This window comes from Lepidochelys olivacea (assembly GCF_965140295.1).
Source record: "Lepidochelys olivacea isolate rLepOli2 genome assembly, chromosome: 6".
Lineage (NCBI taxonomy): Eukaryota > Metazoa > Chordata > Testudines > Cheloniidae > Lepidochelys > Lepidochelys olivacea.
In genome coordinates this window covers 31,885,552-31,908,782 of record NC_140416.1, presented here as the reverse complement: position 1 = coordinate 31,908,782, position 23,231 = coordinate 31,885,552, and the positions used below count along the sequence as shown (strand labels likewise).

The window sequence follows — 23,231 nt, the reverse complement described above, 5'->3', positions numbered from 1 at the left end:
TCCTATGAGAATGAGGACTGAGAGATCAGATATAAAGTGATCACTTTGTGAAAAGTGTTCGCACCCGGGGGATATGGCATTTTGTCTCTTATCATTTTTCTATATGAGTTAATTTGAGAGCATAGTGATTGTCTGGTTTCACCCATAGTTGTTACTGGGGCATACAGTGCACTGGAGGAGGTACACCACATGCAGCGAAAGGCGTGTGTAGGATCCAGGGAACTTGAAAGGTGTGTTGTAGGAGGTTTTGATCATCATAGCAGTGGAGATATGTGTGCAGGTTTTGCATCTCTTGTTATGGCAGGGCCTGGTGCCACTTTGATTTGGTGTGTCCTGGCCTGTGGGAAGCTTGCTTCTGATAATGAACTTGGCCTTCAAAAACAACTACCCATCCGTCAGACTCTGTTTAGAAAAGACACACACCAGTATCAACTTCCTGGACATGATCAGCTTCAATAATGGAATCCTACAGACAACTATATACAAGAAACCCATGGATCCGCACCCTTACCTTCACAGATCCAGTAACTGCCCCAAACGCACCAAGAAATCTGTTATCTACAGCCTGGCATTCAGATACCACAGAATATGCTCTGAGGAGAAAGTCTGGGATGCACACCTTAACACATTTAAAACCGCCTTCATCAAACCCACCTCCAACCACACACTCTTATCATCCCACACTGGAACCCATATGGGTTATCATTAAACAAATACAACTCATTCTCTATGGAGACCACATCCTGAAAGAAATTTTTCCTGAACCCCCTTTTCTGGTCTTCAAACAACGCCCAACCTTGCCAAGCTCTTTATCGGAACTAGCTCCCCACAGACCCGGAAATAGCCATTCAAAGCAGCAACAGACCTCCCATAAGAAATGCAAAACATAAATCCACTGCTATGGTGACCCCCACAACATACCTTTCAAGATCCATGGGTACCTTTCCCAGACCTGAAGAAGAGCTCTATAAGCTCAAAAGTGTGTATCCAGTAAAAAAAAAAAAATTATCTCATCCACCTTGTCTCTCTAATATCCTGGAACCAATATCACTACAACAACACTGCAAACTGACACAGACTGTCATGTAAACTTTTTAAAATGACATACTGTATTTATTAAAATATCTGGCTGTTGTAAAATCTGATAAGTCCCACTATATTTGGTTACAACAAGCACTGCTAATTCATGTTGATGTGTGATAGGGAAATAGAAAGCAAGCAATAAAACAACATGAAAATAATAGTTTCTATATACTGAAACCAATTGTTGTTGCTGCTAATTGGAGTTTTGCACCTAATTTAACCCACCATTGTAAAGGATCCATTCTTCCCCTTTTCTTACATGCAGCTTTCATTAACTTCAATGGGATTTACACTTGAGCTTCAAGGGGAATGCACAGATTACTCATAATGTGCCTCAGCACCTCTGTGGGACTGATCCTGAGAGTCCTTGTAAAAGCCAGCCATTTACTGATTTTACTTTGTGCAAGGACTGCTAACATCAGGCCCTATGTGAAGAAATTGCATGTCAATGACTAGCCATCATTTCTCCTCAATAGTTGAAGTTAAGGATCGGTTTCATTATCTGTTGTGTTTGAAGGACATTTAACTCATATATTGTTGAACCATGTTCATCTTTTCTCCTGGTAAATTGACAGCGAAATACATTTTATATTCCATATACAGCATCATTTTTCAGAGTTTTAAATTTTTGTTTAACTACATTTTTATTTGTCACAAACTATTCAGGATGCTACTGTTGAAGGGACAACATGCCGTACACCTTCTATTGTTCTTCCAGAGAATGCTGTTACGCCAGATGTAGAAATTGATAAAAATCTGGTTAACAGGTACTACATATAATACATGTGTTACCAGATTATACATAACCGGTATAATAATTCCAAGATATACGTTTCAGAGAATCTGTTTCGAAATTTACTTAATTTTAAAGAAATCAGCGTTTTATTTTTATTTGTAACTAGATATATTGTCTCTACAGTAAAATGACTATTTTTAACATAAGGAGGTGGCATTATAGAGATATCCTAATTGGTACCAAAGGAATAGGTTTTTTACACAGTTCTGCGACCTAACTCTGGGAATAATCCAAATGAAATCTGTAGGAGTTTGACATGAATAAGGACTGCAAAATGCATGCATGAAGTTTACATATATTTGCTAATCTTCCAGATTAACATCATTTAAATTTTGAGCAAACATGAGATTAAAACAACTATGTAAATAGATTTTTCACATAATTTGGACCCAGTTTGACAACTATTACTCATGGGAGCAGGCCTTCCTCATGTGAGTAACTCCAGTGTAGTCTTGTGAGTAAAGGTTGCTGCCTCTGACCTTTTGGCATGTGATGGAGTGTCCTGGAACCCTCTGCCTTTGTGCAGTGCATGCAGGGACCTGGAATAATTGTGCAAGGACTAGTCCTTCCACACACTTTATTGCATGCACAGTATTCCAAGCCCTTTGACCCTGCATCAGCTTCCTGTATGACCACCAGGGGAGCACAAGTTGGGCAGCTTAGGAAGGGATTGTACCTCAGGAGAAAGGCACAATTTTTCCCTGAGCTCCTCATGGGGCAGTATACCCCCTAGTCCAGTGGTTCTTAACCTTTACTGCAGTCTGCATGCCTTTTGTTCTCAAAATATGTTCTCGCACCCCTTATCAAAAATTGTTGAAGTAGGTCAGTTCTTTATACTTAGATATATTTTTGTTTGTATATTATAGTAATCGTTTAAAATGTATAATGTTAATAAATACATAGGTTTGAAACAAAACAAAGTAGTTGTACTTACGTGCCTGTGCTTAATTTGTGTTTTCGATGATTTAGCTTCTAAAAAAATCTGGCATGTCTCACACCCCCAGAAAGGGCATCTTGCACCCCAGGTTAAGAACCACTGCCCTAGTCAGTTCAATGGCTAAATCCTACATTCTAGTCCACTAGTTGTAGTTGTGGGGTCAAATCCTACTGATTTTACTCACACAAGTGAATATTGGCATATGGAAGGTGAGGAGTATTTGGTCCAAAATGGAAATATGTTTTTTTTTGTTAAAATCCTTAATATATATTGTTCCTTCTTTGTTAGCTCATACTCCTGTAGCTTAAGTGTGTATAGAATGCATAGTTTGAATCTGATTATTCCACTCCTTTTTTGTTATCCAACTAATTAGAATGCTGTTTTAAATTATGCCTGCTAGTATTCTATCCTAGCACCACAAAGAAAAGTTTATATATATTAGCAGTCATTCATATTAAATAGAACCTGTAACCTACTTTGCAAGAACTATGTATCAACACAATATTTTGTACTTAGAAAAATCAAGACCATTCCATTTATCTGAAGTTTAAATTAGTAAAGAATTCAAAACCAATAAATTAACTAAAAAAGAAAGTACCAATTTAAGCAGAAGTTGTATTTATAGTATGTAAGAACAATATAGTAACAAGGCTTAACTGTAATGGAAAGTAATTTCCAAAGGAAATTGAGTAAACTAAAAATGCTTTGCAAGTTGTACTAACAAACTTTGCAAATACTTTATTTAATTTTATTCTTATATTTTGCATTTTATGTTTTCATGCATTGCTGAAAGTGCTTATGATTTTTCTTGGCATATTTACTTGATGACACATTTGTTAGATGCACTCTTATTTCCAGTCTTTTGTACATTATCTTCAGTATTGAATAAATTATTAAAACTTACACCATTATAACTATCAACATCAATAACTACTATTGTGTATAGTTTCATTACCATATGCATTGTGGGAAAGCTTGTATCACTGCAGATTCCCCGGTGCAAGGCATTATTTAGTAAACTTGTGTTGGCAATAAAGGAAATAGTCTTATTTCTTATTACCAAAGTGTGGGAAATCTTCAGAATACTGGCAAAACTATTTGTTTTCTTTTAAAGAATTTGAGTTGGCTGGTAACCTGAGTGAGACCACATTCATTTCAAAATAACCATCAAACAGTTAACAAATGGTAATAGCTCTATGTAACAGATCTTTGAACTAATGAAATGGAAGAGATAAATTCCAGATTCTGGCCCCAGTTCAACACATGTTCATGCTAAACTTCAAACATATTAATAATACCATCACTATTCAGCAAAGCACTTAAACATTGAGGTCAATAGGATGTATGTACTACTTAAAGTTAAGCACATGCTTAAATACTTTGTTGAACAGGGATAGGATTATTAATATGATTAAAGATAAATATGTGTTTACATCTTTGCTGAATCAGGACCATTATTAGCAGACCTTTGAGCTACCCAGTTCCTCATCTAGGCATAGCTTAGAATACGTAGCTTAAAATCTATTTAAAATAATTCATTTTTTTTCTATCTCAGAGAAAACAAACAATCATAACAAATTATCAGTTTACACAAATTGGAAAGTATTTCTTGCCATGAACCACATTTACATCAGTCTTAGATCATGACACTGAACTTAAAAGGTGGAGCTTTTGTTGAAAAACTTCCACCTGTTGAGAGTGATTTTTGCAGTACACTGCTTCCTTAATTTCTCCCTGTACCAGAGGAATCTCAGCAAAACAAGAATTGGTGGGGGGGTGGTTTAACCCAACTCCCATTGAAGTCAAAGGGAATCTTTTCATTGATTGTTAATTGGATCAACCTTTACTGAAAAGAACCAGCCATGTAAACACTTTTCAATAAAGCAAGTTCAGAACTTTGAAGAGAGGGTGTTTGCCTGTCTTTTCCCAGATTTTAGAAAACGTAAAATGTCTAAAACATAAAATTTGTATAATTAACTTTTATGGGAAAAATAATACAAACCTTTATCAGCTTGAGCATACTGTTTCTTTTTTCTTTCTTTTTTTACATTCTGAGACAAATAGTTAATTGGATATCAAATTGTGATTTGGGGGGAGAGGGAGAGTTAGTTATTTTTATATTGTATTTTTCCAAAAGGCATACCAGTAAATTAGAAAATGTTATTTTTGTAGAAATTTCTGTAGGTGAATATATATGATAAAAGCATTATTTTAATTTCTTCCTTGTTGCTTACTGCTATGTTTTGTTTTGTTTTTTCCCTAGACCACATAGTCCTCACCTGAGACATTCTAAGCGACACACTAGGACTTCCGTTACTTCACTGACTTCAGTTGGTAAGAAATAGTTCTGTTAATGTTAATGTTTTCTTCCCGAAAACAAAATCTGACATGTTCAAATAAGATTTAAATAGATCTCCACTGGAATAGCATAGGATATTGACTTCAGTGGAACCACCCCAATATACATCAGTGGAAAATCTGGCCCACAGAAATTAGAATGACTGTATAATGCCCTCTTCTGTATACACTGAGTATAATGTATGCACAGAAAATACTTGATGGTATAGCAGGATAAATTATCACCCTGAGTTTAAGATGTCTGCATTACAAGTGCTGAATAATACACAGAATATACACCTGAGCAGAGCTAGGGAAATACATATATTCTAACACCTCAAAATACAGTAATAAAATAAAATAGAGTTTACTTCTTTTCTTATAAGGCTGGAGCTATATCTTCTTAGAAACTCCTGTTTTGTGAAAATTATTGTACAGTAGTTCTATTTTTTCATTCCTTGTGCAGAATCAGATATCAAATTAAAAGGGAAAAAAAACTTCACGAACAGTTATCTGTCAAAATATTCAGGTCAATTAAGGTATCAGCTACTTAAACATTTTAATGAAAATTAGCACATTCTTTAGGTGGAGATTTTGGTGCCCTTCCTTGCAATGAGTACCTTACTCCATGAAAAGTACCATTGACTTCAGTGTGGCTACTTATGGAATAATGTATTTACTCAGTAGGAATAAAGGTGATAGAATCTGACCATTATTATACGTATATGCATTTGGCAAACTTCCCAAAGTTTGGAGATGAAATGCTGGCCCTACTGAAGTCAGTGGCAAAACTTCCATTGACTTTAGTAGGACCAGGATTTCATCCCATGTCTGTCTGTATCTGGATTGTTGCTGCAGACACATCTCTATTTACAACATCCTTCATTTGCCAGTACAAAATGTACGGAATTATAGGCATGATTACACTAAAGTATGAAAAGATAAAGGAATAAACAGACATGAGCTACTACCTAAAGAAGGAAAGAGAAAAAAACTTCAAGTCCAGACCCAATTACACAACAGACAAAATGGTTTATGTAAAATTAAGTTTATATATTGAAATACATTTAAAATGTTTCATTCTTATTGTACTTTAATAGTCAAGATTCTGGTTTGATGTTTTCAGTTTATTTTATAGTTTATATTAAAATGATGAGTATATGATTTCATTAATAAAAATCCAAGCAATTTATTTAGGCAGATTTGTTTTTCTAAAACTATGTTTGGAGCTGTTTTTAAAATAGCGTGGTATATGGTATGTGGTGGCTCAAGACATGTGAAGTCAGACATAATCAAATATGTGAGAAAGCAAGCAAACTAAGGCACTACTGAAATTAAACTTTAAAATGCCTAGAAATCTAAGTGGACTGGAAAACCCTGTACCATATATAATAGACCTGCATGCTAGCTAGATCAACAGCGGCACCCAAGTCATGCATACAGTATGAGATGCCATTGTTTGGTGAGAAAATGAGAATGCTGAACTAAGAAAATGAGAATTGTTTGGTGAGAAGTCAGTTCCCTGTCTCTTTTTAAAAGATAACTGAGGGCCTGATCCAAAACGCTTGAAGTCAATGGGAGTCTTTTCACTTACCATAATGGCCCACTGGAGTGGATTTTTGACAAGACCCTTATGGTAAAATGTTCAAAAGCACCTAAGTGACTTACCACTTAGTTCCAAAAGTGACTTAGGCTCCTAGATGCCTTAAGTAATTTTGAAAATGGGACTTAAGTTTCTAAGTTACCAAGTGGTTTTGAAAATTTAGTATGAAGCTACGTGAAAAGCCAATTTTTAAATAGAAGAGGAACAATTGTAGACCCTAGTGATCCAATTTTCAAAACCAGCTTCTAGAATTACAGTCACAGTTACAGATGGTCAAATATTTGCACATGCAAAATTCTGGGCCCCAATCTGCAAACCTGCCAATAGAGCTACTCGTGTGCTTAGAGTTAAGTATGCACTTCCTTTCCCAAGGATGTTTGTGGGACTTTGTGCTTGAAAAATTTTACAGGCAGAAAATTTCACAAAAAATAGTTTGTAACAGAAATGCTGACAGTACTAGCTGACACAGGGATAGTGCCATGGTCATTTTTATAAATAAGGAAAATCAACCTTAGAAATAAATAAAAGGGTGGGTGGTATATAGAAAACCAAGTTTTATGTTAAGACAGCTATTTAAGGTGCTGATGAGCACCTTCACCTCCAGTGATTTCATTTGACAGGAGCTTATCAGGATCTTTTAGGATTAGTCCCTAAATCAGGGGGGACAGCACCACTGGAAAGTGATGTTAAATGTGCTTGGTTAGTGAATATGAGTTGATAGCTCAATTATAGGTATATTATAAACCATATGATATGCACACGTGATTTTTTAATAATATGCAACAAATTATCTAGAGACAGGGTTATACTATACATATCTAAGTCCCATGCTTTGCTACTGAGACAATACAGGTCAGGTGATTGATCTGGTAAATGGCCAACTGCCAGATGTCAAAATCTCAGATGAAGATAAAAAGAAGAATCTTGAGTTACTAGAAGAAGCAAAGAGAGTGAGTGAGCGGTTCCTAATGCGCAGAGGCAGAAAATCAAGAAGCAGTCTTCCAGAGTCTCCCACAGGTAGGTGCAAGATGTGAAAATAACAAACTACATAGAAATCCAGAAGTTTTCAAATGTATAAGGCACATGTTCAACATGACCCATCCACATCATTTGTAGTTGTTAATCTCCCTGAGGATATTTCTCTCTAACTGTCTTCAAAGCTAAGTAGAAGGCCTTTCCAGTCAGGTAGTCTAGAGCTGACACACATTTTTTGTGCAGAGAGTTTTCCCACTCAAAATACGAAATTCTACATGGGAAGATGTCCATTTTTATTAGATTTCCCCCCCCCCACAGGAAATATGTAAATAAAGATTTGTTTTTCAATCCATAGTTCTAAACTAAATTAAAACTGTGTTGACTTAAAAAGTTGTTTTATTTCATTTTTTGGTTTTAAAATGAAGACATTTTATGCTGGAATGTCAATTTGAAATGACACTTTTTTTTCCAACTTAATATTTTTTGGAAAACCGAAACAAAATTATACTTTCAAGGACATAAAGTGAAAATTATGGTTTCATTTTCACTTGTCAATTTGAAACCAAACATTTTGTTTAGAATTGTTTGAAACTTTTTGGGAAAAAACAAAACTTTTTTCTTTCATTCAAAATTCCTGTCAGCAACACTTATGTTTTCTAACCAACTGTAAGCTCATTCTGATTTTTTTTTCACTAGTTTTCTTTGTGGGTTTATATATATAAATATATATATATATATAAGATGATATTCCTGATACCCCTTTTACCATCATTCTTTTTTTTGGAATTGCTTGTCTTTTTTTGGGTCATTGAAGCCATAACCCATTATTGTTGTCATTATTTTAACTGTTTTTTCTTATTGGCCTGATGCTGCAAACAGGTGGGCACATGTAAGGGCGCTGATCTTAGAAAATATGCTGTAGCACAATGGGGCTAAGGTCAAATACTTTGTCACAAAATGTTTTTAGGGCCTTCAAACCCAACCAGTCTGTGATCCATTGCTTCCATTGTGGGTTCTGGCCCTTTTCAGTTCACACTGTGTACAAACTCCCAAGCCCTCACTCCTGTACATCCACTTCCTTGTGTTGCAGTGCAGACAACCCCTACAAGTGACCACAAATGCAGTAGAAATGCAGCATCAGAGGATCATATTTAGCCCATTCAGGAAGTAGCCTGTTTGTTTCTCAATACAAGTTGTTTATATTTTTAGACACTAGTTTCCGTTTCCCCAAAATGTTTTTAGCAATCTGAAATAATTTGTTAAGACTTGGAAATGCTCTGACCATGAACATTACCATCAAATGACTATGCTACCCCACTGTCTGTTGGGGTGTTTAAACCTGAGCAGGAAGCTTAGAAACCACAAGCCAAGTTAAAAAAAAAATTACCTAATGCTTTCTTTTTCTTTTTTTCCCCCCCTGTTTTAATGAAGCTGTTTCCCCTACACTTAGTCCAAGGGTTTCACCTGTACGAGCTCAGAGCAACTCTCTCACTCTTCCAATCCCAACAGGTAAAGTTATCTGTAGATGTTCAAATTTAAACTATTTTACAAAGCCGGGGGGGGGGGGGAATGCCCATTAGGCTACACTTCCATCCATTGAAAAGTAGCCAGGGTTCATAAATTCACAAGTCTTTGTCCTTGAAAATGATGACGTTTGTGAATACCCACCATACGTTAGTAGGTATGCAGCATTGTTGTAGCCGTGTCAGTCCCAGGATACCGAGAGAGACAAGGTGGGTGAGGTAATATCTTTTGTTGAACTTCTGTTGCAGAGACAAGCTTTCAAGTTCTCACAGAGCTCTTCTTCAGGTGTGGGAAACTTATTCAGTGTGTCACAACTAAATACAAGATGGAACAGATATATTAAGACCGTTATTTTGTGCTTATTCCTAGGTTATATGTCCGTATTTTATTGTCCTTCTCAACTGTGAAGCTTTGCTATAATAATTAATGTTCTATTCCTACTGCAGTAGAATAGGCATTTGTTTATTATTTTTATTATTTATTATTTCCACTTTAAGATACAACTTTATGAATTCTAATATCTAAGTGGGAAATTTTCAGTGTTGTGCCTTTGAAACTCTCCATCTCAGTTATCTTGCGAATGGGTGGGTGGGTCTGGGTGTTGTTGAAATATAATAAACAAAAAATAAAAAAGCAGGAGATTCTCTCCTCATATATTTTTTACTATTCTAGGGTCTGATGTATGTATAGCCACGGGTGCTGGGTCAGCGTCTCCACTGCAGGTAAGACTGAGTTACAGGTGCTGGCTGTGGTATACTGTAATTACAATAATACAACTTTACACTGTCCTATTACTCTCTAAGAATAATGTGATGCTTTCAGTAGCAGTCTCTATACCAAAAGTAGCAAAAGTTAGGGCTAAAGATACATCTTTTATTTAGGTTATGATAAGCTTAATGAGCTGACTTTGAAAGCCAATTACACACAACATAATGACAGTTCTCTGAAACATCATGGAGAAGTGGAGAGCCACTGGAAGATTAGAAAAGATCTAATGTGTTCCTGATTTGAAAAAAAGGACAGAGGCATAATCTTGGTAGTTACCATCCATAAATGTAATTTCTACTTCAAATAAAGTAATGCAACAAATATTAAGAGATTAAAATATCATCCCTGAACATCTAGCGGAGAGCAGAATTAAATGCAATAGGTGTCATGTGTCTGTCAAAAAAATAAAAAAGTCTTGCAAGACAAATTACTTATTTTTTTCTTTTTTTGTTAGAATAACAAAATTATAAAAGAGGATGAAAGGCAAGCAGCAGAATTAAGCATTTGATACAGTGTCTTACAAACTCTTACCCTTGAAATTAAACTGAGGTTGGCTCAGATAAGAATACTGTTGTGTGGCTTTGAAACTGAGTGAAAAATCGTAATCAAAGTGAAATGAGATACAGCACTGAACTGAGAGGCCAGGAGGGGTCTACTGCAGCACTGGAGGGAAAAGATTGCTTCCAGCCTTAGGATCTAATCCTGTGAACATTTATGTTCCTGTTTATACACATGAGTATTTCCATTGATTTTTAACTGAGCTACTTTTGTGAGGAAAATTTAGAATATATGTGACTTGAGTGTTGCAGAATCAGGGTCATAGTTAACATTTAGAACCATATTGTAACCCCACCTAATGCAGCCATGCAAGGGAATAAAAGGAAATAAGATTCCCACCTCCACACATACACATGACCCTGCACATCTGCATTCAGGTTCCCTGCATCTCCGCATTAGTGCTCCTTACCTCAGTAAAGAGAGGATGGGGTGCATGCCCCATACTTCCTCCATCCCTTCTCTCCTACAGGCATGTGAGTAAGGAATATGCAGATCCCTGGCTCTGACCCCTAATACACAGGCCAGCAGAGTTGGCAGGTGCTGGGAGGGGTGAGGAAGAATGTGCACCCAGTAAAGGAGTAGTGCAAATCATTTCTCCCTGTGAACTAGAGGCAAGTAAGGAAGAATCTGTGTTTACTGTGACAGTTCCTTCTCACGCATCAACTAGAGCATTGAGCAAAGGTGCAGTCTAGCCTTTTGCAATCAGAAGGAGAGAGTAAACACCATGTTAACGAAATTTTCCAATTAGGCGGAGTTGCAATTATCAGTAAACAGAGAAATAACAGAAAGGGACCCAGAGAGATTAGAAACACAGGGAGAAAATGAGATAATGTGATTTAACTTAGGAAATATAAAGGCTCATATACTGGTGGTGGGGAAATAATGGGAATCATTCACTCAATTAAAGGAAGAAACCTGGAAACTTATCATGATGAGAGATGTAGGGGTAAATGAGTATAAGCACTTTGATATCCTCGGATAAAATAATTGTAATAAATGGTGGTAATAATCAATTACAAATTTAATAACAGTATGTCATTCCAAAGAAGCAAATGGCAGCGAAAGGGGAAGTGGTCCCCCACCCCACTCACTCTTTTCCTTATTTTGTGTGTGTGTGGTAGGCACTTTCCAAACACATAAAGAAGTCTGCCCCTTAAAGCATACTATTGAAATAATTATTATTGTTATTTATTTAATCAATCACTTAATCTGGAAGTTTATCACCAATATTGCTATCTTTAATCTCCTCTAAACATCATGAACAATATTAATGTCACGTTTTCTCTGGAAAATATCCTAGGAGCACTAAAAATCTAGTGAAGTTCATGGCTATGATTAGATTCCATAGCATAGAAAACATTAAACATTTTTGTCTGTCAGCCCATCAAAGATGGGTAGTTCTCTTTGAATTAAAGAATCCCTATGTCTATGAAGTGCACAGCAACCTTAAAGTTACTTCTATTCATTTTTTATATTCATAGATTCCAAGGCCAAAAGGGACCATTATGATCAAGTCTGACCTTCTGTGTAACACAGGCAATAGGACTTCCCAGAAATAAGTCCTAGAGCAGATCTGTCAGAAAAACCGACTTTTTTCTTTCAATATTTCTTTGATGTGGAAATAAGTATACAAGTTCTAAAGCTCTAAATATTTTCGTTTGTCTATCTCAGTGATTGCATTGCACAAGGGGAAGGAAATAATAGAAGTTTAATAGAGCTAGGATCAACAGCACTTTTAAGTTTGTATATGTGACAAAGCTCCTCCTCTACCTTGGTGGGTCTTGCGCTTATTGGCAGATTTGCTTGCCTTGGACCTTCACGGCAGCCCTCAGTTTGGCCGTTTTCGTGAACCCACAGTCCAGGTCAACTCCTCCTGTGTCTGACCAGGAGTTGGGAGGTTTGGGGGGAACCCAGGCCCGCCCTCTACTCCAGGTTCCAGCCCAGGGCCCTGTGGAATGCAGCTGTCTAGAGTGCCTCCTGGAACAGCTGTGCGACAGCTACAACTCCCTGGGCTACTTCCCCATGGCCTCCTCCCAACACCTTCTTTATCCTCACCATAGGACCTTCCTCCTGGTGTCTGATAATGCTTGTACTCCTCAGTCCTCCAACAGTATGCGTTCTCACTCTCAGTTCCTAGCACCTCTTGCTCCCAGCTCCTTACACGTGCACCACAAACTGAAGTGAGCTCCTTTTTAAATCCAGGTGCCCTGATTAGCCTGCCTTAATTGATTCTAGCAGCTTCTTGATTGGCTGCAGGTGTTCTAATCAGCCTGTCTGTCTTAATTGTCTCCAGAAGGTTCCCGATTGTTCTGGAACCTTCCCTGTTACCTTACCCAGGAAAAAGGGACCTACTTAATCTGGGGCTAATATATCTGCCTTCTATTACTCTCCTGTAGCCATCCGGCCCAACCCTGTCACAATTGCAATAAGCCTACACTTTGGGCACTGGGAGAACTACTGCCATATTAATACCTTATGCCTGGAAAGTTGCTTAAGAATTGTGTGTTTGCTTGCTTTGTTTTTAGCTGGGGAGGTTGTGCATGTAGGACAGTGCCTGTTTTCAATATGGATTTCTTGTAATATTGGGCATTAAAACATAAAATGAGTAAAGCAAACTAGTTTTCTCACCTGTGTTAGCAAAATCAAAACAGATGTACTCAATTCAGGCAACCCAATGCCCACTTTGTCTTCATTCTTGCTCATAGTTCTGACTCTCACAGGCCTTCCCAGTCTGGGAGCAAGGGGCCATGCAAGGTTTAAAATAAAAAAGTTATATGAATTCATGGAAAGCCTTGGATTCTCCAGACATGGTTTAACTGGTTAAACTTGTTTAGGCTCTCCTTGCAAAGAGCACCAACAAATTTCTTGTGAAAATATCATTCATTGTAAACCAGATAGATTGACATGCCAGGAATATCTCTTCTGCTTCAGTGTAAGGTTACTTGTTTGACACATTTATGGGCCTCATTCTGCAGCCCTTACTCAGGCAAATCTTACACTGAAGTCAACAGGGAGTTTTGTCTGATGTAAGGTTAGCTGCATTGGACTCTGGAAGTGGGGGTGTGATTTTTTTTCAAAGGCACAAATGAGAGGTGCCTATCTCCCATTGATCATCAACATGCCTTCAAGCACCTACCTGCTTTCTGTGTCTTTCAAAATCTCCCCTACTCTCTCCTCTACAATGAAGCATTTATAAGCAAATGGCAGTGAAAGCGGAAGTGTTCCTCTACAATGCAATCCAGCTCACCCCCCCTCCTCCCCCACACACAGTGTTTCTATATCTTTTATACATATCCTTTTCTTTCAGAATGTCACAAAAGGTTTAACCGATCGAAAGCAGAATGATCAGAGAAAGGTTTCTCAGGGAAGGTTGGTTCCTCGTTCCACTAGTTTTGAAAACTCCAAAGAGAAACTCTCTGCACAAAAAGAAAACTTTGATCCACTTACACGTATGGATAATTTACCCAAATCCTCCCCTTCAGGCAGTGACGCTGGCAAAACTTCTCTTAACACAAGCACAAACAGCTGTGAAAATGAACATGGAAAACCATTACTTAAGAAATCAAAAGAAAATGACTTTCCTTTAAGAATGTATCGACAAGGACCAGGCATAGGTACTATGGACCCAAAATTTAAAAGTTCTGTACCAGAACTGATGGACCCTAAAGTTACCTGTAAAACAGAACTTAAAGGATCTGGAACACGCCCTCCTCTATTACGAGCTGTATCGTGGGATAGCATAGAACCTGGACATCAAGAAAAGGCACCTTTTAAATTACTACCTGAAGAAGATAAAAGCTTTGCCATTAGAAATAAATCCAGCAATCAGTTGAATAAAACATTAACGTTCAAAGACCTCCAAATACAAGTTCAACCAGTTCGAATGCAGAAATTGACAAAGCTCAGAGAGGTGAGTTTCTGGACATAAATAGCATTATGGAGTGTTACACTAAGTTACATAATGTTGCAATATCCTATATGTGATCTACTGTGTTTATACATCACAAAACTATAAATTAATACTTATTAAAGTGCTATACTGTAGTAGACTAGGCAAAAAATAATTTTGTACCATTTAGAGATGGAATTGAGGAGATTGGATAGTGAAATATAAGAAAACAGATTTTTTTTTCATTTTTTCTATTTCTCATAAGAGATCATGCAGACTAGACTCTTTTGATTCCATTATTGTTCATCTAACTGTGCATTTCCTAAGTCTTACATAGTAAAAACTTATTAAAATATATGCAGTTGTTATTCTGGGCTCTGAGCACTCTGAGATTTATATTCTTGACTGGATACAAAAGGCTTTGGATGTGAAACACAGTTCAGTACTAATGGAACATGCGTAGCTAAAACTTAAGCCGTTATGTTTAGAAAATTGAGTCCTAATCTGAAGCCCATCTGAAGTCAATGAAAGGTGGACTTTGGATCAGGCCCTTATTGAGAATACTGTTAGTGGTATTCCTAAATACACCTGTACCCCGATATAACGCTGTCCTCGGGAGCAAAAAAATCTTACTGCGTTATAGGTGAAACCACATTATATCGAACTTGCTTTCATCCACCGGAGTGCTCAGCCCCACCCCCCTGGAGCGCTGCTTTACCACATTATATCCAAATTCGTGTTATATCAGGTCGCGTTATATCGGGGTAGGGGTGTAGTTCTACTGACAAAGTGGCTTCAGTGCACTGCACACAATGTTTATCATTTGGACCAGAAAATCAAACTACAAAAAGCAGCATTTTGTTACGTTATAGGCTTGGTGTGTTCTCTATGAAACAGTCACATTTTCTTATTTTATCACTATTTTTATAATTACAAGAAAGCTTATGCTTAAGTGATGGAAAGAATTACAGCAAAGTTAACATAGTATTGTGTTTTTTTTCCATTTCTATTTATTGAATAAGTAGCTTTAAAATTCCTTTCCACTGGTGTATTCTTGTTCTCAGTTCCATAGAAACTGCAATCTCTTCACAACACACATGCTGCTGTTACATACACATTTCTTGGTTCCCAGAAACCATCTTATGGAAGAAAAATTATCACATGGCTGTATGAGAAACATTACTTGTTTCCCTCTATTTAATATAAAGGTGAACACATAGTACAATGGTATTTCAGTTTCAGATATAGTGCATTATATGTAAACAGGAAGAAGCTGATTAACTGTCTTGTCATTTTAAGTAATATTTGGGAGTGAAATAATCTACTTTCCTCTCTAAGGAGAGATTTAGATGTGAAAGCTCTCCTTCCTGAGGATATATCAACAAACCTTATGCAAAAAAATAAATTCTTTAGGAGTGTTACTTCTGCTTATGCACTTCCTTTTCTACTCTGTGCTATATTTGTCTGCTCCTTCCAGAATTTCTCCCTCAAAACAAGACACTCTCTGACTTTATATGTTAATAGAATTTGGTGTGTGTGGACTGAGACTGTATATGGACCTAAAGGTCCAACTAAAGTTTAGACACGGTTACTGTACTTCATTAAAGTCTGACTCTGCCCTGGTATATCCCTACATGTCTCTCACTGGAGTCAATGGTATCTTATTTGTCCTTATTGTATCTTATTTGTCCTTTTTTTTAAAAAGGCCACTTTTGTTTAGTTCTGTTGAACACATTTGAGTCTCTGTAAAGAAAATAGTAATTTTTAAAGGGTTTTGGCCTTTGATCTAAACCTTGGCTTACAAGATATAATGGAGATTAAAAAAAAAAAAGGAAATTGCCCTTCTTCAGATAAACTCTCAAAGTGCCTGCTGCATTAGTGCAAAAGTCTCCCAGACAGAATACATACCGGGGACAGTGCAAGAGCTGCTGTGCCAAATTCTTTCATGGTGTAACTCTGACTACACTAGAACTACACAAAGGGTAAATTTGGACTTTTAAGTCTAAAAATTAATCTGCTTGATAATTGTCAGTGTTTTAGCATCAAAGTATGTGCTTTTTAAAGTGATTGTTAGAGAGGCATGAAATGTAAAAGATAATCCACCCACGAACATTAGCATACTGATACATATGTATTGCAAAGAAGAACCCTTGAATTAAAAAGCAGTAAATCTTTCACTAGAGCTGAAAGAAACCCTTCACTGATTCTTAATTACAATGATACAACAAAAATATCTTCTTGCAAGCCTCCAGCTGATTATATGCAAGGTAAACACAGCGCTGATATAAAAGAGAATATCAGATTTTAAAGTAGGTTATTTAACTCCACAATATTAGTCCTCTTTTTCTTATTTACATACTTTAAGATGTAGAATTATGTACTGGAAAATCAATTTCTTTCACCAAGCGCTCCAATCATATGTATGCCATAGAGATTCCTAAAAATAAATAATATTAAATTTATAAGCAACAGAATCAGTACCTGAAATCAGGAAATTAACACTTACAATATGTGGCAAAATTCAAGTTAAAAGAGATTAATCTTTAGGTTTAACAGGGAACCTTTTTTAGCAAAGGACCATGTTTATGACTTATAAATACACTTAAGAGAAGAATGTTATCCAAATTTATTTTTTGCAAAATTTAATCCCCTCTCTGCTTGGGAGCACAGTGGCACCATAGACTGCAATAACAGTGAGAAGCATTAGCTTGCAGTAATAACACAGAAGGGGTTTTGAGAAGAATTCCTAGTGGACAAGAGGGCTAAGTGACGGCCACTTGAATGTCCTTTTCTGCATTTTGCCCTCTCTTCTTCCTGGGATCAGTTTTACATTGATTTATTGTAGCAGTAACAATATCTAGAACTTTTTATTTTTCCTCCACTTGCATAGAGAGAAATTGACCTTCAGTAAATGAGAAAAATAAATGCCTTTTGCAAATCCCTATAGGCATTGAGCAACTACAGTGGTGACCATAAATCTACACTGAAGATTCGTTAGTTTGGAGACTTTACTAAATAAAATGGGTTGAAGTGTTTTATACCTGAGTTATTGAGTCATACAATTTAATATGTGACTACAATTAATTCCTTTTGCATACTTCATATATATATGTACATACGTGTATTTCAGAAATACAATGTTGACCTTAGTTTTCACAGTGCTGTGATATTTAAATTGAGGCATCTAATTATTCTGTTTAGAAATATTTCAATTTTTCTCAACAGGAGCATATTCTGATGCGAAATCAAAACTTAGTTGGACTTAAACTGCCTGAACTCAGTGAAGCAGCTGAACAGGAAAGAGGTGCAATATCATCAAGCTGGAAGAAATACTTGTTTATTTCACACAGTCTTTTTATCCAAATAATGTAAAAGGAAATGATCTTTAGTTACTGTACTGTCAGTACATTCTCAAAATGTAACAGTAAATGGGGAATCATCTAACTGGTGTGTTTCTAATGGGGTCTCTCCGGATCAGTTAGTGGCCCTATGCTATTTAATTTTTTTTTATCAATGATCTGGAGGAAAACACAAAATAATTGCTGACAAAGTTTACAGATGACACATACGTAGTGTAAATAATTAAGAGGACAGGTCACTGATACAGAGCAATCCAAAATGCTTCGTAAGCTGGGCACAAGCAAACAACATTCATTTCAATATGCCCAAATGTAAAGTCATACATCTAGGAACAAAGAATGCAGGCTATATTTACAGGATGGGGACTCTCTTCTAGGAAGCAGTGACTCTGAAAAGGATTTTGAGGTCATGGTGTATAACTTGCTGAATGTGAGCTGCCAGTGCAATCCCTGGATATATAAACAGGGACGTATTGAGTAGAGGAAAGGGGATTATATTGCCTCTGTAGTTGGCACTGGTGAAAAATTAGGAAGACTGAGATGGGACATAACAGTTTTCAGGTACATAAAAGGTTGTGACAAGGAGGAGGGAGAAGAATTGTTCTTAACCTCTGAGGACAGGACAAGAAGCAATGGGCTTAAATTGGAGCAAGGGAGGTTTAGGTTGGACATTAGGAAAAAATTCCTAACTGTCAGCATGGTTAAGCGCTGGAATAAATTGCCGAGGGAGGTTGTGGAATTTCCATCTTTGGAGATTTTTGAGAGCAGGTTAGACAAACACCTGTCAGGAATGGCCTAGATAATACTCAGTCCTGCCATGAGTGCAAGGGACTGGACTAGATGACCTCTCGAGGTCCCTTCCAGTCCTATGATTCTATGAAGGGATTCAGAGAAGAGCCATGAGCATGATTAAAGGATTGGACAACATGCCTTATAGTGGCAGAATCCAAGGAGCCCAATCTGTTTAGCTATCAAGAGAAGGTTAAGGGGTGACTTGGTCACCATCTATAAGCACTAACATGGGGAACAGAAATGGGCTTTTCAGTCTAGCAGACAAAGGTATAACAAGATCCAATGGCTGGAAGTTGAAGCTACAGAAATTCAGACTAGAAATAAGATGCAAATTTTTAACCATTGGAACAATTTACCCAGGGGGTGGTGGATTCTCCATCCCTGGCAATTTTAAATAAAAGCTGTTTTTCTAAAAGATCTGCTCTAGTTTGAACAGGAATTAATTCAGGGAAGCTCTATGGCCTTTGTTATGCAGGAGGTCAGATCAGATGATCACAATTATTTGGGGTGTGATCCAAAGACCATTGAAATAAATGGAAAGATTCCTATTAACATCATTAATTCGTAAGTTTTCAGGCCAGAACTACCATTATGAACATCTAGTTCAACCTCCTGCAAAATGCAGACCACAGAATTTCATCCAGTAATTCTTTCTTCAAGCATGTAACTTCTAGTTGAGCTAGCTCTTATCTTTTACAAAGACCTCAAATCTTGATTTAAATAATTCAAGTGATAGAGAATCCATCACGTTCCCAGTAAGTTGTTCCAAAGGTTAATAATTCTAATGTTTAAAAATATACATCTTATTTCTAGCCAGAATTTGTCTAGCGTAAGCTTCCAGACATTCAACCTTGTTATGCTTCTGTTTGCTGGATTGAACAGCCCGAGCTTCTGTGCGCTAGATTACCAAATTTCTGTTCCCCATGTCAACATTTATACACTGTGATCAAGTCACCCTTAATCTTTTCTTGGATAAACTAGATTGAGCGTCTTATCTCTCTCGCAGTAAAGCAGGCTTTCCAGACCTTGATTGATTCTTGTGGATATTTTCTGAATCCTTTCCAATTTTTCAACATCCTTTTTGAAGTGTGGAGACAAGGCATGATATCCTGGCCCGAATGAAGTCAACAGCAAAACTTCCATTGACATGAGCTAGGATTTCGCCTTGGAAGTGGATTGCAGTAGCACAGATGAACCAACATGCTTATACTAACCTCCTGTATCATGATTTTTTGTGTGATCAGATGGACCACCTTGTGGGGGGCTACCATTCAAATGAACAAATGACCTTCCCTTTCCTCAAGAGATTTCCACGTTGCTCTGTAACATGTGTTCCAATATGTAAAACTAATATTAGTGACAGGACTGTAAATGTTGAGGCCAGTGTTTTCAAACCTGTGTGCCTAAAATCAGTCATCTAAATCTGTGTATGAAACCCTAACATAAAGGTGGTTTGGTTTTTCAGAGGTGCAGAGCATTCACAATTTCCATTTACTTGAATGGGAGTTTTGGGTGCTCAGCACCTGTGAAAAAGAGGCCACCTTTTACGTAGTGGCTTTAAATAAGGATTGAAATTACTAACATCAGTCACCCAGTTAGGAAACATTTCTAAATATCCTAAATATTTCTGCACTCTATAGTTCAGTTTTAAATATCACTACAAGAGAAAAATAAACTTTGGCAAATATCCCTTCCAACCGGGAAGAAGGCTCAGGGGAAGGAAACTTCTGGCAGACATCCCTCCACCTACATTATCCTGTCAGGGGTGCTGGATAATATGCAAAATAGGTTGTGGGGCTCACCTCCAAACCTGGCAGCTATCCTGGGATCTGCAGGAGGTTAGGGCTGGGTGAGCAGAGACTCCACTCCTCCCCTCTCCCCACCAGACCCACTTGGGATCTCCAGCAGCATGATTCCACTGGAGTTTCACTACCGTGGATTCCTCCAGGTGGCTACTGCTCTTAGGATCCCCAGGGTGGGGTATGCTCTGCAGAGAAGATAATATAGCCTGGGTGTGCATTATCTTTTTCACTAAGTTCCACAGTGCTGGAGAGGGGAATGATGCATCCCATTCCCCCATCTGCCCTATTTCTACTCCTTTCCCCATGCAGACTTTGGACGATCTCAAGAGGCTTACACAAAGGGTAGAGACCGGCGAAGGAGGGCACAGTGCAGTGGAGGTGAAATGCACTTTGTTGCTTTGCACTCCTTAAGTAAGACACTGTCAGAACCTCAAGGTTCAGTTTCACAGGAAAACAGTTGAGAGATTGCTTTACTTTTAACAATTTCAACTCTAGCATCACAGAAAATCACATCATAGTATCACAGCCTGAATAAAAGACACAACTTTTCCCACACATACACACACAGACCCCTTCCCCACAATTATTTTAAGGGGATCTTGGTTGTAGTGATATTGTTTGTGGATATAGTCTCTTAGTCCTGTTAATATACCTTTAAATAGTCATTTTCAGCAAACCTGAGTTTGCAGGGCTGGAATAATTGCTACCTTTCAAAATTCACACATGTAGAGTTGGCAGACTTAGAACTTTTGAGAAGAAAACATTCTGAAATTCTACATATTTTACATAGGACTGCAAATCTAGGGTGTCACCCAACGTCTAAGGCATAGCATGGACATTTAGAAGCCATCCGCACATCAGAATCTCTAACTGGGGCCTTAAAAATCAACTCCTTCAGCTCACTGGGAAGAGCAGCAAGGAGCAGAATCCTTAGTTTACTTATTAAAGAGCTTCTTACTTCCTTAAATTGTAACGAAATTAACTTAATGTAATATTTTACTAAAACATACAGTAATCAAGGTGCCAACAGTTTCCTTTGTTATGCATCACACAGTTTGTCTCCATCTTATCTTATCAGTGTCAAGTTGTCTGTCTTGGTCATCTTGGGATAAACACGACTTTAAAACTACAGACCTTTAAATAAATTAGCAGACCCAGTAAATTGGAGACACCGTTATGAGGCAGGCTTGTTATTCTTAAGGGCATATATGCAACGGTGCTGAGGTGGGTGCTGGACAATTTTTAAGTATTAAAAAGGTACAGAAAACAGGAAATACAAATTTAGTTGTATAATTAGTAGAGAATCTGCCTCCATTAAGCTTCTCTAACTCCAAATACTATCATGCACATTTTTAAAGGGTCAGAGCTTTTTCTTACTACCTCTTACATTTTTCCCAAGTCCAAGAGTTTGTTAAACAGGGAGGATTTATCTAGAAGACAGGAACATGAGTATTCATAGGCTTTCCAGCTTCGTTTGTAGGTGTTCGTGTTCTAGAAATGAGTCTTGTCCAGGGTGCTCACAAACAGTTGTCAGGGCATTGTAATTATCTTGTCCTTTTCCTATTGCTAACCACTAGACGGGAATGAGGTAGTAGGGGGCTTCTGGTATGGAAAAGGGTGAGACCCAGTGTTGTATGAGGAAAAAGTGACTGAAATACACTGAGAGTCACTGGTCCTAGTGAAGACGAGAGAAGTATAAGACTACAATTCAGTACCAATATTCTGTCACATTTGTAGCAAGTGAACATGTAGTATAAACAGTTAGATATCATATATCCATCACAACTTGGGGGAACAGTGAAGCCATGTAGTACAGTGTACTTTCTGCATCAGCAATAATCTTGGCCAGATAGCACATAAATCATCTGGTAAATGACAGTGCCTTGTTATAAAACATCTAGTGCAAAATTCCAGCATGATATAATCAACTAACAAAGCTCAGAGGCACTGGACTAGATGTTCCAACAGTCTATTCTGATTCAACTTCTGGGGTTCCTAGGAAAATGCTCACCTAGAAAAATAGAATATTTGCTCTTTTCCAGTATGTTCAGAGGCACTGTGCCGTGCCAGAATATCTCCTTCCCTCATTATCTCCTTCCTTCCATGCAACAGATTGCCATTCCGAATAGTTATTCTTGCTGCCAGTGTTCAGAGAGGGAAGTAAGGTAACTCTACCCTAGTATTAATGAATATTATAATAATGAACAGATGGATTATAAATTGGTGATTGGGATAAATAAGGTACACATTTCAGACCGTAGAGACAAAGGGTGGGGTTTTAAAAGCACTCCACTTTTCACCTAACTCTACTCCCATTGAAGCCAATGGTAAAAGTTCCATTGACTTCAGTAACAGCAGAATTCCGCTGACATGGAATATTTTTTAAAAACCCTCCCCAAATGTCTATGGGAGGCTGATTTCTGTATTAACACATGACTTCTTACAGTGACTTAATTGTGTCTTATGAAATTGTCCTTAGGGCCTTCACCTATACCTTGCTCCACTGAAGAAGAGGAGTCAAAGAACAGCTCTGATGTCATGCCTAATATTCCTGATATACTACTACGAAAACTCCATGTGCTTAAATCTCTGCCAGGAAGGTAAAAGCTAAGTAGGGGTATCGGTCCAGAATCCGTTGGAAGTCTGCTATCAAAGAAATAGTTGGTTCGACTGAACTAGCATTATGTAATTCTGCTCTCATATGAAATCCATATGTAGATAGATTTCTGAATCAGGATTTTTGGAAGGGCGATTGAAGCTATATCTTAAAATTTATTCGGCAGAGTCTTATAAAAATATGTGCATTTC

The 23,231-nt window shown here is 37.4% G+C and overlaps 1 protein-coding gene across 2 annotated transcripts in view; it reads left to right on the top strand.

Annotated features, from left to right (window-relative positions):
• Positions 1–23,231, top strand: part of IRAG1 (inositol 1,4,5-triphosphate receptor associated 1) — a 119,511-nt gene that overhangs the window by 59,775 nt on the left and 36,505 nt on the right. For both annotated transcript variants that reach the window (XM_084632705.1, XM_084632706.1), the window contains 8 exons: positions 1,750–1,850; positions 5,080–5,150; positions 7,600–7,773; positions 9,163–9,240; positions 9,928–9,977; positions 13,889–14,491; positions 17,696–17,774; positions 22,903–23,023. In XM_084632705.1, the coding sequence (XP_084488831.1) occupies positions 1,750–1,850; positions 5,080–5,150; positions 7,600–7,773; positions 9,163–9,240; positions 9,928–9,977; positions 13,889–14,491; positions 17,696–17,774; positions 22,903–23,023 (1,277 nt within the window). The remainder of the gene's footprint in view (positions 1–1,749; positions 1,851–5,079; positions 5,151–7,599; positions 7,774–9,162; positions 9,241–9,927; positions 9,978–13,888; positions 14,492–17,695; positions 17,775–22,902; positions 23,024–23,231) is intronic.